The sequence below is a fragment of the Gobio gobio genome (assembly GCF_949357685.1).
Source record: "Gobio gobio genome assembly, chromosome: 15".
NCBI classification, from domain to species: domain Eukaryota; kingdom Metazoa; phylum Chordata; class Actinopteri; order Cypriniformes; family Gobionidae; genus Gobio; species Gobio gobio.
In genome coordinates, this window is record NC_137108.1 from 44,429,153 (window position 1) to 44,444,073 (window position 14,921).

The following is a 14,921-nucleotide window of genomic DNA, read 5'->3' on the forward strand; positions in this document are numbered from 1 at the left end:
TCTTATAAAAATCCACCGATTTGCTTCAGAAGGCCTTTATTAACCCACTGAAGTACTTGGAGTACTTTTTTGAGCTTCAAACTCAAGCCCCGTTAACTGCCATTATAAAGCTTGGAAGCATCAGGATATTTATTAATATAACTCCGATTGTGTTCATCAGAAAGAAGATAGTCATATACTTATGATGGCTTGAGAGTGAGTAAATCATGGAGTAATTTTCATTTTAAAGTCAACTAATCCTTTAATAGTAAAATAAATAAAAAAAATGTTGTTGTAATTGCTTTTCTTTGTTTATAGAAATGTCCAGTCCACTAGAGAGGCTTGTAGCCCAGAAGAAGGGGGCCATTGAAGCAGTAATGGAGATGTTTGCGAAAGGAGCCGAGGTGCTGGCCAGCAATGTTGGAGGACTGTGTCCTCTGTTTGAAGCTTCTGCACCAGTTTTGGCGCTGGTCTTGGACAATGTGGAAAGCGAGGAGATCACATATGTCAAAGATCAGTTTCTAGTTGTTAGGAGCAAACTGGATGTCCTCTCATCTCAAATGGCGGACATCATCTGTGAGATTAAAAAGGGACGCTTGGATTCTCAGTTCTTCAAGGTGGAGGAAGATCTATGCAACCAGTTTAGAAAATACATTGATATTCTGGAGGTCCAATCGGGGAATAAAGAGGTCAAACAGGGGTGTAAAGAGGCCAGAAAATGCATGTTCTTGCGGCATTTTTTCAAAACAGGAGAAGAGAAGAACCTCAACATGCTTTATGATGCTGTGATGGGGAACAGCACTTTTGGGGAGCCAATCCTGGAGGTTGTGGAACAATACGAGGGCAGAAACAGAAGAGTCCTGGAAGACTTCTGCGTCAGGATGAAGGAGCTGCTCTGCCTGGGAATAATCGCTCTGCTGGGATATTGTTTCCTTACTCAGGGCGAAGAGGCTGTGCAGAAGAAGATTCAAGATTGGACCGCAAAGATCCAAAAAATTGAGATTAAAATGAAAGAAATGATAGAGAAATGTGTGCATTCGTTTCCAGAGCAAGCTGAACTGGACATCAAGAGGCTTGTGAAGGAGAGAGAGGACGGGAACCTCCAGGAAATGGCCATGGAACTGCTGGACTTCCTGGTGAAGAAGTACGACTGGGTGAGCTGGTCCATCAGAGTTGTTAGTAACTTGGGCACAATTAGAGACTTCATAGCTGGACAGAACTTTCAGTGTGTGGCCGGACAGAGTTACTTTGAAGTATCTCAAGGAAATGACATAAACCTGGTGGTCTCGTTCTGCAGCGCCCCTCAGCCTGTGCCCAATGAAACCATAAAACAGATGATGGACGGTCCTGCAAAGAAGGGAGATGCCAAAGCTGTCGTGGAGCTTCTGGAGAAGCAGTTATCCGGGTTTCTGGTTCATGCTGTCAGTCGTCACAAGGAGAGCTTTGCTGTGTCGAGTTTTCCAGAAGAATGTCATTACTGGGACAAACACAAGGACGGCAATGTCTGTGTGCATGCAGAGTAACTTGTTAGCCTGCACCACCGCTTTAAAAAAAAGAAATGACATACCGGGACTAAAAGTCAAAATGTATTGTCATTAGGGGTGTAACGGTACACAAAATTGACGGTTTGGTACGTACCTCGGTTTTGAAGTCACAGTTCGGTACGGGTTCGGTACAGCAGTTTTACAAAATTCCTTTTTATTTATTTTTATTAAACAGTGGTTTACTGGAAAAAAAAGTGTCTGTCCTTGAATTAATTAAATGACAACTAAAAGTTTATTGAAGATATTGCTGTAAATAGGGAACCCTCACTTGCACATTAATATTAAAGGTTAACAACAGAGCCCAAACTATTAGCCTAAATTCAGTTGCTATTTATTTATAATAAATCAACACTCAAATAACACCGTATGCAAACATGTAAACTTCACATTAGGCAGTTTTTGCATTAACTTCTAAATCTAATTATGAAATAGTTTTTTTCTCCAATTTGTTGCTGAAATATAATCATTTATACACAGTGGCTGTCATTTTCATGATTTATTTAAACATACATGAAATAATCAAGACATCACTAAGTAGAATACAGTTAAGTAGAATATAATGAATATAAAGGCTAATATAGAGCATATATTTAGTGAAAGAGTTGATTTCTCTAGTGAATAAAATTCTGTGGACACTGAATGACTGCCTGAGGTCATGTGATGCTGACATTGTTTAGTTTACATCAGTTATATTGAGGTCTTTCCGCCATTGAAACACTGATTTAGCAATTACACCACATTTGATACTTTGACAGTAAGTTGAAATTTTTCCTCAACACACCTTCAGATGTTCATTCATGTTTATTCTATAGGATGAGATGATCGATCGCGTTCACGTGCGCGTCGCGCAGCCACTTGAACTGTGACCAGTCGCCACATTAAAGAGCGTCAAAACGGCATTTATTGTTTGAATTTCAAGATAAAATGGACTGGATAGATACTTAATATGTTTGTGTGGGAACCTGGATTGAAGGTTGTCCCGCTCTTAAAACAAGCCGACTGTGAACTGTTAAAGTTTGCACTCGGAAACCGCACTGAACCGAAAGCCCTGTACCGAAATGGTTCGGTACGAATCCGTGTACCTTTACTCCCCTAATTGTCATTGAAAGGTGATTCTGAAATCCACTGCCGCTTCATTATAATTATATATGTATAATCTGGATTAAATTCATAATCAAAGCCTTAATCAATATTGATATTTCTATATTATTATAACGATTTTTAATGATTCTTTCCAGTTATGATTTTGCTCAATCAACAGGACCATTGATTGTTTCTTCCTTTATATTTTCTAAAGTTTGTATTTGGTCTCTGAGTGGTGCCTGAGGGTCTGTCCTAGTGGTGTGTGATGTGTCACTACACACTTGATTTCAGTCATGTGTTTGGATTTTGGAGGTATCACACACCCCTAACCAGACAGGAGTGCAGTAACAGTGTTTGCTCACTTAGCCCGGCTTCCAGATATGAAATATGGATTTGTCTTTCTATTTTATTTTTTATTTCATTTTATATTTCCTTTTACTGAAACCCTAAAGTATGAATATGGCCTGTACTACTGTCTGTACCTCTCACTGAGAGAAAGCACGTTATCAGTTTGTTTTGGGAAACTTTTTCTTGTCAGCACTAGAGCTCACCAACTCCAACCTTGGAGAGACTGTGTGTGTGCGCAGTATTCTTTGTTACAGATCACTATTGGATGTGGATTACGGGCATCCTAAGAGATGGGTGGACTCTGTGTGCCTAATTCCGGGGTGAAAGCGTCAACAAGTGATATATGTACGCGCAAATCTGATTAACTGACAATGTGTGGAAATTTACCATGACTTTTCATTTTCTCTGAGCCAATCAGAATCATTCAACCTGCAGTAATGATGTGGCTAGACCTTGAAAACAGTATAACTGTTGAGAAATTGTATGTACGATAGGCGGGTAGAGAGGGAGCGGAGCCTACGAACTCCTTGTGAGACTTGAAGCTGGCTTCTGCTGATGAAACTGCAAACTATTCTTCAGTAAATTTCTCTTTAATTAATTGCACCCCTGACTCTTGGTCTTCATTTTTCACTACTGGTCCTGGGTCCTAAGCTGTTATCCCAACATCATAATGATACAAATTGTTATAATAAGCTTCAAATTTTTGTAAAGTTATTAGAAATTTACTTTTGTTAAATATCTTTCTGAAAATAAAATTGGAAGATGGCCTTCTAGAAATACACTGCAGCTGAAGCCACATGACCATGTTATATTTCAATTCTGAAGATGATAAGTCTAAAACTCTCAATTTTATTAAATGTTTTTCAAGATCATATCGTTACTATAGGGTTAGGAAAGGATTAGGGTTTGGTTGAGGGTTAGTTTTATGTAATTATGCATAATTTAGTGTTGTTGCTATGGTAAGTACATATGTAACAAGGACACTGTAAAATAAAGTAAAAATAAAAAACTTACTGTAGTAACCATGTGTCCAAAATTAAAGCACAAAACTTCAATTATTTTAAAATAACAACAAAAAGTTTGTTGTTATTGTCAAATGAGTTTCTTTATTGGGAAACTATGGTTACTGTGGTAAATTCTAAAGAATACAGGACAATACTTCAGTCATTCTCTTAACAAAAATTGTACTATGGTATTTTGGTGTAAATTTTGTAAGAGTTAAAGGAAAACACTTAAATATTTCTCTTATACCATAAACAAAACATATACACTGGAATTTTATCCACTGGTATAGGTGGATAAATATTGATTAATGATTTGATTATAATTAGGATATATAGGTATATTGAAGCGGCAGTGGATTTCAGAATCCGCACCCTTCAATGAAGATTGAAATGGCTCATTCTAAGGTAATAAAAACAACGGTTCATAATGTAAGGTTTTTATACTCCACTAAAAACATAGTTATGTAAATTATATTGCATTTCTGTCAATAGATCCAATAAATATTACACACTGCACCTTTAACAAAAACTATAAAATATTAAAGTAATTTCTTTTAAAGACCACAAGCAAACTATTACACAAAAAGTAGTTTTAAATAAAACAATATACTGTTTAAAGTTTTTGGATACTTTCTGGTCAACTGATGAATTACATGTGGCTACTCTACCTAAATGTTCAAAGAGAAGGTTTGATCTTTAAAAGAATAAAAAAAGATTAAGATATAAAACAGGATGTGTAATCTACAAAAGAAAGATAAAAGTAATTGTGCGTAGTTAAAAGTAGTTATGCTCAAAGTCATTTATTTCAAAAAGCAGCCATTTTCTTTCTAAAAGTACAAAATATATTTGTGAAAAGACTATAATAACTTCACATCTATGGTGCAGATAGTAACATAAATCATTTCACTTTCCATTACCAAAGCAAAGAAAATGTGTTCAAATAAAAACAAGTGTTTATCTTGTCTTTCAGGAGCGGCTTGTGAAGTTCAGGATCCTTATCCGACTGTTGATTATCAGTTGAAAACGTTTGTTAGAAATGTAGAAAAGTAACCAAAAAGTAATCAAATGTAATCAGTTACATTACTTTATGTGTACTTTATTGTCCTTTTCAGGAAATTTGTTTTGGACTCAAAGTTGCAATAATACACAACATACATTCGCACAACATTAAAGAAAGAAATAAAAAAAACATTCAAAGGAATTCATACCAATGACTACATCTTGCTGTTTAAAATATTAATAGATGCAGGTATAAATGATTTTTTGTAACGGTTGCTCTTACAAAGTGGGACACTACAATGTTTCCCTGATGGCAGGAGTTGACAAATCTGAAATAGAACGTGGCTTGAATCACTCACTATTGTCTGTGCATTCTTAAGAACCGACGACTCATAAATGAATTGAAGTGATGGGTACTCTCGTACACATATAAATGTCATTTGGCATTTATATGTGTTTATATGAGGGGCACCAATACTAATAGATTTGACATCAGAACGTCTATTATTTACTTTAACATATTGAGTATGATTGGTTAAAAAATTTAAAGAGCCACTAAATAATAAAAAGGTTAACATTACTCTTTACAAGCTTTCCCAGGAGTAACTGTGGCTGAAGCGTGTTAAAAGCGGAGCTAAAATCTACAAAAAGTAGTCGTGCATAAGCATTAGAGGTTTCTAAAAGCTGACGAGTCGAATGAGTGACAGTATAAACATCATCAACAGTCCCTCATAATCTGTAACCTATTACATTTGCAAAGTAACCTTCCTAACACTGAATATATATCATGATTCCTGCAAAGGATGTCATTGTAATTGTTAGGTTTAGTGAGAAACAATATTACAACTGTAAATTGGGATTTTTTCCCCCCTAAAAGCAGCCCTTTTCTTTCTAAAAGTGCCAAATATATTTGTGAAAAGACTATAATATGTAACTGAAAGATGTGAATCTATGGTGCAGATGGCAACAAAAATCACAAAAACAAAGATAAAAATACATGTTTAAGTGCTCATCTTGTCATGCAGCACCAAAATGGCGTCCTCCAGGAGCGGCTTGTGAAGTTCTGGATCCTCCACCGACTGCAAAACAAACATGAACACACAGAGCAGCTCTCAGAATCTGTCATGATCACAGTGGATTTGACTGATTGATTGATGTGATTGTGGTGATGATACAGTACCTTTTCTTCCTCATCCTTCTTGCACAAAGCTTTCCTGGTCAAAATGCAGAAACTGATCGTCACACAGAGCAGAAAGACAGACAACACGATCATCATGACATCTAGTCCTATGATGATCATCTAGAGGTGGGTAAAGATCAGAGTCACTTGAGGAAGAAATAGTCAATACAGTCTATAAGAAATATAGTAGTAACACCAGCTCTAATCCAATTTGAAATATAATTCATTCAATAATAATTCATTCAACAACCCTCACTGTTTTTGATCAATTGCTCTGAATATTGCTCTGATTGAATTGACCTATCGGTAAGCCCCGCCCCCCTTAGTTACTGTCGCTAACTCGGACAAACAAACGGAGTTACTAACAGTCTTACAATGACAGCTGTCAGTGTGAAAACCTTATCCCAAGATGTTTTTGGACACAGAATGTAGCGGACCCCGTCTGAATGATGTCCAAACTTTACTGATGGTTTATGAAGTTTATTACATCATTTTTTACTCCAGAAAAATCACCGCAAGAGCTGAACAAACAAAGCATAGTGCGCATTAACGTCTCATACACAAACTATCTCTCTCCGTTGCATTATCATTAACATACACAGCAAATTATACAAAACACTCATACAACTAACAATAAACAAACATATACAGACCGTGTGCCTTTTCGGGGGTGCTAATAAACTGTAAACTTTGTATCTGAAAACAACTTCGATAAACTGCTAGCTCTCCCTTTCACTAACTGTAGACTATAATACCCATCAAGATAGGAGTCCTCCTTAGTAAAACAGATAATGCAGACCCTAAACATATCTAAACTCACAGAAATATAAAAAATATATACAAAAACAAATTAGACGATACATCACAAAGTCTGTCTGCATTCAAGTGGGACTTAAATATATAAAAGATTTTAAAATAAATATAGTGGGAGATTAATTTGGAAGCTAGGGTTTACATATCTCAACGTAAGTGGGAGAAGCCTCATTACAGTCGTCACAATCACAGATGACAACATCCAGGATCAACCCTGTTCTATCGCAGGGTAAGATTACATTCATTTACATTTAAGCAGTTTAATATGGAGAGGCACTGAAACGTAGACCTTCGCTTATGTGTTTTTGACCTACACTGTTAACGTTACATGACGTGAGCGTTAGTTATTTCGGTTCGTATGTAACTTAATGAGAGTATGACAGCCATAAAATCCTCTCAGGATACAGGCACATCGTTTTACCATTTTTGTAGCATAAACACCATCAAACCGATGAGAGCTTTGGATTTTCCAATGTTTCTCTATGGCGCTGAAACCTAAAAATGTCTCAGTTCCGGTCTCAGCGCAACTGATGCTCAACTGCAATTGGCTCATCTGCGTTCGAGGGGCGGGGCTTACTGATAGGTCAATAGTAAATATAATCCTATAGTTATACATTTTCAAATATAATACTTTGAGTGGGTGAAGAGGTAAATCTAATTACTTTTTCAAACTACTTTAGCTTGTTAAATTACGAGCTTCCCCAAGACTGAAATTTTGATCTTACACCATTTAATAAATAAAACAAATATAATAATTATAATTACATGAACAAGATAACTGTAGTGCATGCAGATCTCCATGCTCCTCTCCTGTTCAGGGGAAGGCATTGCAGGTTCACCGTAAGATGAATAATAATCAGGATTGCAGTATGGACTATATCCCTTAACCAGGTCCACTGAATACAGCACAACAGCTGTGATGGCCATTGCAGCGCTGATGATGTTCAGAAACATTGCCATAACCAGCTATAAAACACAAGAAATATGAGGGTCAATGACATGGCGTGTCAATTCTGGTGTCCAATGCATATTCATAATATAAAAATAATAATAATAATAATAAATAAATATATATATATATATATATGAGGATTGTAATCCTGAAAAATATTGCAGAATGTCATACACAACACTCTATTCTTTCACATTTTAAAATCCTTATCCGTCATTCACCCATGAACTGGTGATGCTCAAAATAATTTAAATAGTTCAAAAACACAGATAAAATTATATGGCTTTGATAGACACTTACCAGACAAGGACTGGGAAACTTGGCTGCAATAATAGTCACGATTCCAACTACAAGGACCTAAAAAGCAAACAAATAAAAATGCATCCAAACATAGTCATTCAAATGAAGGTGAAATTTAGGTTTAGTGACCCATCAGATCTTCATGTTATCCTGAACAAAATCATAAAAATGCATCGCATCCACCAACACTTGCAATGAAAACTCCCAGCCGGGTCAATAACTCAACACTAATTTACTACCAGTATCTAAGTTCTTCATAAATAATAGAAAATGTAATTCAATCAATGACTCAAATATCCAAAAACCACTAGAACAGTTATATATTTTGTTGACTTGTGTACTTACATTATCACAAATGTTTCCAAGAATGTTTAAATCCAGAGAAATAAGCAATTTTAACCAGGACACGTACCGTGTCCGTGCGTCGCCCATCAATTATAATAATAATAATAATAATTTGTTACATTTATATAGCGCTTTTCTGGGTACTCAAAGCGCTTTACATGGAAGGGGTGAATCTCCTCAACCACCACCAATGTGCAGCATCCACCTGGATGATACGACGGCAGCCATATTGTGCCAGAACGCCCACCACACACCAGCTCACCACCAGAGGAGACGAAGCCAATCAGTATATATGGGGATGATTAGGAGGCTATGATGGACAGAGGCCAATGGGCAAATTTGGCCAGGATGCAGGGCTTACAACCAAGCGGCAACCTCCCGCAGTTTCTCTTGAAGCCAATACGGAAGTGCCTTAAACTGCAATTCATCGACTGGCCGCTAGGGACAGGCTCCAGAAGGGAGCAGAATCTCATTGAGCCCCATGTTAAAATGCCCAACTTTACAGCAGATTAAAACATGTTTACGGCCTGGTACAAATTGTGGTTTTGGTCTGTAAGGCTAATTTTGCACTTCATGACAACTGTGAGGTGGGTGAATTTTTTATAACTCATTCGTTTACATTATATAAAGCATTAAAGTTCTGCATAATTAAGAGAGTGGCCACTTCGAGTGACAGGTGGATAGCCATTTATCTGCTGTCTGTTAGTCATCGCGCCACTTCAGCTCCGTCCATTTTCTGTTATCCGGGAGTGACGCGCGATGACGCGCTGCCAAGATGGCAACGGCCAGCTCGTCTCTACTTTGCGCTTCAGAACGGCTCATCAGAATCCTATGGGTGACGTCACGGACACTACGTCCATATTTTTTTACAGTCTATAGTTACAACCCTACTTTTATCGAAGGACATCCTGGGATTTTTAATGACCACAGAGTGTCAGGACCACGGTTTAACGTCTCAGCCGAAGGATGGTGCTTCTTACAGTATAGTGTCCCCATCACTATACTGGGGTGTTATGACCCACACAGACCCCCTGATGGCCTCACTAACCCCCGCGAAATCAAGGCGTCATCAAGCTACGGCTTTGTTTTGAATAAGCGACCTCTAATGGCAAAAAAAATACATATTGTGGCTTTAAATATGCTATCGTGCTTTTTGTGTTTGAAATGTACTTAATTGTGTGTGTATTTTTGAGGAAAAATATGATGTTTGAAAATGTGCAAACTGCAAAGATGTTTACACACTGACACATGTAAGGTGTAAGGAAAGTATTTTAGACATTCTTAATTAAATCTAATGTTTTTCAAAACACATGACAAATATGAACTAATATGAATATAAAAATGCCATTTCAAATATCAAAAAAGTCTGCACATGTATTTTAAAATGGATTTCTCCTTTTCATCATCTCAAACATACTTAATTGTTACAAAGTCATTTATTTTTTTTTGAATGTACCAACTAATTTTACTAGAAACATAAGGATGAGCAAAATAATTCTTACCACACCACCGATTCAAAAAGCAGCTGCACACTCTGAAATGAGGTTCCATACCCAAAATCTGCGGAGCAAAATCCCCAACACAATGTTGATGACTCCAACCATTATCTGCATAATCTATGGGGAAAAAAAAAAAAACAATTTAGTTTGCACCACCTCAACTAAAAAAACAACTTTACATGCAAAAGTCTTCAAAAGAAAATATTGTTTCACTCACCCCAAGAGCTGTGTGGATGTTCGTCAGCTTTCTTTTCATACTCTGAGATACGAAACACACTGGACTGCAGCACAAAAAACCCAGAATCTGACACAGAATGGGCCATTTGCTCTTTGGGTTTGAGGTGACGGTGATGACCGTCAAACCCTCACCCTGAGACACTGTCAGAGACATGCTGCAGACCGAGGTGATGGACCTCAACAGGTGATAAAGGCCAAACTTCCTGTGTAAAGACAAGCAAATCATCATTCTAGTTAGTACATCATATTTGGGTCAATACATCAATTCAAATCAAGTGTCAGAGGAGAAACAAAGAAGCTTGTTCTCCCAAAAGGCACCTTAAAGCCCAGGACAAAAAGATACAGTTCAGTTAACAAATGATGGCATAGCGGGGCATGTCACAACAGGCCTTTTTATGATAAAGTGTCATAACGCTCTTTATTGTTGACACTTTTTGAAAATATCTCCTTTACGTGGGATAGTTCACCCAAAAATGAAAATTCTGACATATTTTACTCACCCTCAAATTGTTCCAAAACTGTATGAGTTTCTTTCTTTCTTTTTATTTTCATTTTTGGGTGAACTAACGTTATGCCTTTAAAATTTAAACAGGAAAACAATTCAGATTTTAAAAAAATCGGGTGATCACAATTTGTCCAACATAACTTTAAAAAAATAAACTATAATAAACTGTACTGTAACTTAGTTTGTTTATTAGCAGAAACTGGAACTGCATACTTCAACCGTGACGCAAAATGTACTTTTCATATAACGTTATTATTTCAGAGAGCTCTTAAGAAACAACTCAGACTTACCCTGTGACAGACAGTCAAAAGTTCAGGAACTCGATTTTAGGGAAATGTCGAAATTGAACTAACTGTTCGACAGCATAAATTAATTCCGCTAACCTGGGACTGGCCTAAACAGCGGTGTCGGTGAATCGTTCTTTTGAGTCGGATATTTTAAATGAATCTCCTGAACCAGTTCGATAGTGTCCAGCCAAAGATTCGTTCACGCATCAAACTGAATCTGATCGAGCGGTTCTCACAACACTCTCACTGAACCGAGAAGAGTCGTTTATTGCAATTTATTTTAACACAAGAACAAAACGATTTTCATCCAATAGATGTACTATTAATTTGATCATTGTTTAATGTGAATACAAATTATATTTAGGTTCTAACTGACTTTATGTTTTGATGCAATGTGAGATGTCATTGATCACGTGGTGACGCATTACGCGATGACATAAATTAATCACTGAATCAATTTTGTGAGCCGGTTCTTTAAAACGAACTGTTCTTTAAAACGAACTTCCCATGACACCCTTTCCCGTCAAAGGCGGAGCTGTTCTCCTGCCAGTGTTGTAACATGTTTTTGCTTGTGTCGGTAATAAAAAACACTACGCCTAAATGCTGCAGGAAAAATAAAGAAATAATAATAGCTACAGGTCGTATATGATTTGAAAAGGTGGTTTAGACACACAATTACCTTTGAACATTTTAGCTCAAGGTTCTGAGTGGACTGCTGGTGCTCCTTCCTCTCATCCCTGTCGTCATGCCTTTCTGCCTCTATATCTCCATTTTTTCCTTAAAAATAAAGAAATTCTATTTTTTTTTTAATGTTTTCATTGGTCCTATTTCCTGTATCTGTCCGTCTGTCTCCCTGTCTGTCCCTGAAGAAATAATACTACATTTTTCTGTTGCTTAGTCAAGTCACAAAATATTTTTTTCTAAAGCTGAATATTGTCACTAAAGACAACAACAACAACAACAACAACAACAACAACAAAAAAACACTGTTGACATTAACAAATATTACGTCTTTTTAAAGTAGGACACGTCTAAAAACACATGATCGATGCATTTCTGTTCAATCACTTGTGCGTTCTTTTTCATCATCTCATGTTCAAGATCCCCCTAGGGGAAGGGCATCCGTACCTGACCTCTGCAGAAGCATCCAATTGCACCAAGTCTGACAAGACAGGCAGGATCACGCAGCCAATGCCCGGTAAGGGCATATATAGCCTGCATGTGCTACTGTACAGCAGTTGGCATTCGCTTTTTGCGATCTCTGCATTGACAGAGCTCGGTCGAATTTGCGCTGCTCACTTATTGTCTGCAAGAGGAAATATCTTCAGATCAGCCTCCGCCAGGCGTGACAGTTTCTATTCTGCCAGCTTCTCTGTGTCTGCTCTCGGAGCCGCCCGCGCTCTCGCTCGTCTTTCCTGTTCCACGGCTGCCGCCATGGATTTTTCTGAGTTCTTCGCCGGTGTGCCGTTCTCTATTCCTGCTTCTTCCGGCACTAGCTTATCACGGGCCTGCCCGGCCGCGTGTGGTGCTCTTATCGCCGCTACGGATCTTCACCCGTTCTGTGTGGTTTGCTTGGGCCTCAAGCACGCAGAAGAGGCCATAGAGAATCCGGAGAACTGCAGTCACTGCCTGGTGCTGCCTAATAAACTTCTGCGACGCCGCCTTAAAGTTGCTGCCAGTGCAGCAAGCTCGATTTTTCAGACTCTGATGTGGGACACAACGGTGACGACAGCCCACCACCAGGGACCTCCTGGGGCGCGACTGCTCTTGTCTGGGCTGACCAGCCCAATCCTGAGTTCCCCGAAGAGGACATCTTCGCGGGCAACCCCCCGCTCGCCGACGATCCGGCCGGGTCCGGTGATGACGACGACGCGGGCCTTCTCGGGGTCTCAGAGGACGAGGAGGCCATCCCGCCCTCTGGTATTCCCCCGCGGCCTTGCCTTAATCCATCCTCCTGGATGTGTGTGAGCGAACGGCCACTCGTCTCAACATTGAGTGGCCAGCTCCACAGAGCGCCACCGACCAGGAGAGGGATATTTACGAAAGTGCTGGGAACTCCCCCTGGCCCGAGGAAACAACTCTTTTCTGTTTTTCCAGGGTGCGCTAAGCACATGAGGCTCTACTGGAGCGACCTGCTCGACTTTAAACATGGTCTCGCGGGTCTGGAGGTTAAGGATATGGTGGCTCACGGCATGGGTGAACCGCCCGCTATTGAGCCCTTGATCGCCAGGCACCTCAACCAAGTCCAGGGAGGGCTGCTCGCCCCCCTAAGCCGGTCCTTCCTAACAAGATGAACCGTTTTTCTGCCTCGCTGCACCAGGCCGCTTATAAATCCTCGGCCTTGGCTGTTAGGGCCCTTAACGTCTCCTCCCTCCTCTCCGCTTACCAGGCGGAAATTCTGGATGACCTGGGCCAACAGCTGGACAAGGGATCTCTCTCTCCTGCATTATGGAAGGAGATCATCACAGTTAACGACCTTGTTCTCCTTAACGCTCGTCAGGCCGTCTAAACCTGCGGGCGCTCCATGGCGCTTTCCGTGGTAGGAAAGTGCGCGCTCTGGCTCAATCTGTCGGGCCTCCTGGATAGCGAGAAAAGACGTATCGCAGGCGCCCCGGTAAAGCCCGGCCGGGCTCTCTTTGGCCCCACCGTCGCGCTGATGCAACAACGATGCGACGACAAGAAGGAGGACGTGGCCTTCAAGTTGTGTCTTCCTAGGAAGGCAGCCCCACGCCAGGCGCCCCCTGCGCGTTTGCCTAATCCCCTGGCCCCGGGAACTTTCATCAAAGCAAGGAAAGGCCCTGCAACAAGCCCAGCCCATGTGTTTAGTGGACGATGTGTGTTTCCCCCCGTTCAGGGGGACTGTTGTGAGGAAAAGTGCAAAAGCAGTGTCACCACAACCGCTCCACACGTCTCTCTTTCTGATAGCGCCCAGGTGGCCCAAAGCACCATGGCTGGTGGAGATAATCCCTCTGTTACATGCCCAGCCATGGCGCCTCCCCCTCCTCACAGACTTATTGTCTCAAGCGAACGGGGAGATTTGTCACCCACACCTGGACAGGGTACCTCTCTAGCGCGTTAGGGCTTCCCCCGCGCGTGGTGTCTACTATACAGATTGCTAGGGCCGTTTTTACGCGGCCCTTATATAGCTGGAAGTGGCAAGTGTTCGATGAGTGGCGTGAGGGGCGGGGTCTCACTTCATATCAGTGCGCAGTTTCTGATATTTTGTGTTTCTTCCAATACCTTATGGATAAGGGCAGGTCCTTTTCCACTATTAAGGTCTATCTGGCCATCATATGGACTTTGAGGGCTCAACGGTTGGGCAGCATCCTCTAATCCACAGATTTTTGAAGGAATGCCCGTCACTCTTTGCCAGTCATTAGGAGAACGATCCCTGAATGGGACCTCTCCATGGTGCTGGAAGCTCTGTCTCAATTCCCTTTTGAGCCTCCGGGGAATATTTCCCTAAAGTTGCTGTCCTTCAAGACAGCCTTGCACTTGGCCTTGGCGTCAGCCAAACGTGTCAGTGAGTTACATGCACTCTCGGGTCACCCCTCGTGCATTAAATTATCTCTAGGTGGAGAGATCAACTCTTTGTTTCATGGGCTCCTCCCCACAAAGGGGATCCACTGTCTAAGCAAAGCCTTTCACATTGACTTGTGGACGCTATCATTTTTGGCTTGCAAAAGGAGTACAACCTTCAGGGGACATTAGAGCTCATTCCACGAGGGGCTTAGCCGCCTCTTGGGCTCTGTTCAGGGGAGTATCACTGCAGGATATCTGCTCTGCTGTCAGTTGGGCTTCTCACCATACGTTTGTGCGTTACTACAGGTTGTATGTCACCAGAAT

General features: G+C 40.3%; 2 protein-coding genes across 2 annotated transcripts; one reads left to right on the forward strand and one right to left on the reverse strand.

Annotated features, from left to right (window-relative positions):
* Window positions 1–299: 299 nt before the first annotated feature.
* LOC307139040 (uncharacterized protein) lies at window positions 300–1,502 on the forward strand (the record flags this gene model as incomplete). The annotated part of the gene is made up of 1 exon (XM_079837823.1): window positions 300–1,502. The coding sequence occupies one exon, from the start codon at window positions 300–302 to the stop codon at window positions 1,500–1,502; it is 1,203 nt and encodes a 400-aa protein (XP_079693949.1).
* A 3,225-nt stretch (window positions 1,503–4,727) lies between these two features.
* LOC307139238 (uncharacterized protein) lies at window positions 4,728–10,437 on the reverse strand (the record flags this gene model as incomplete). Its single annotated transcript, XM_079838127.1, has 6 exons — window positions 4,728–6,036; window positions 6,138–6,257; window positions 7,716–7,916; window positions 8,203–8,259; window positions 10,101–10,163; window positions 10,264–10,437. The coding sequence occupies 6 exons, from the start codon at window positions 10,435–10,437 to the stop codon at window positions 5,959–5,961; spliced, it is 693 nt and encodes a 230-aa protein (XP_079694253.1). The 3' UTR covers window positions 4,728–5,958.
* Window positions 10,438–14,921: the final 4,484 nt, after the last annotated feature.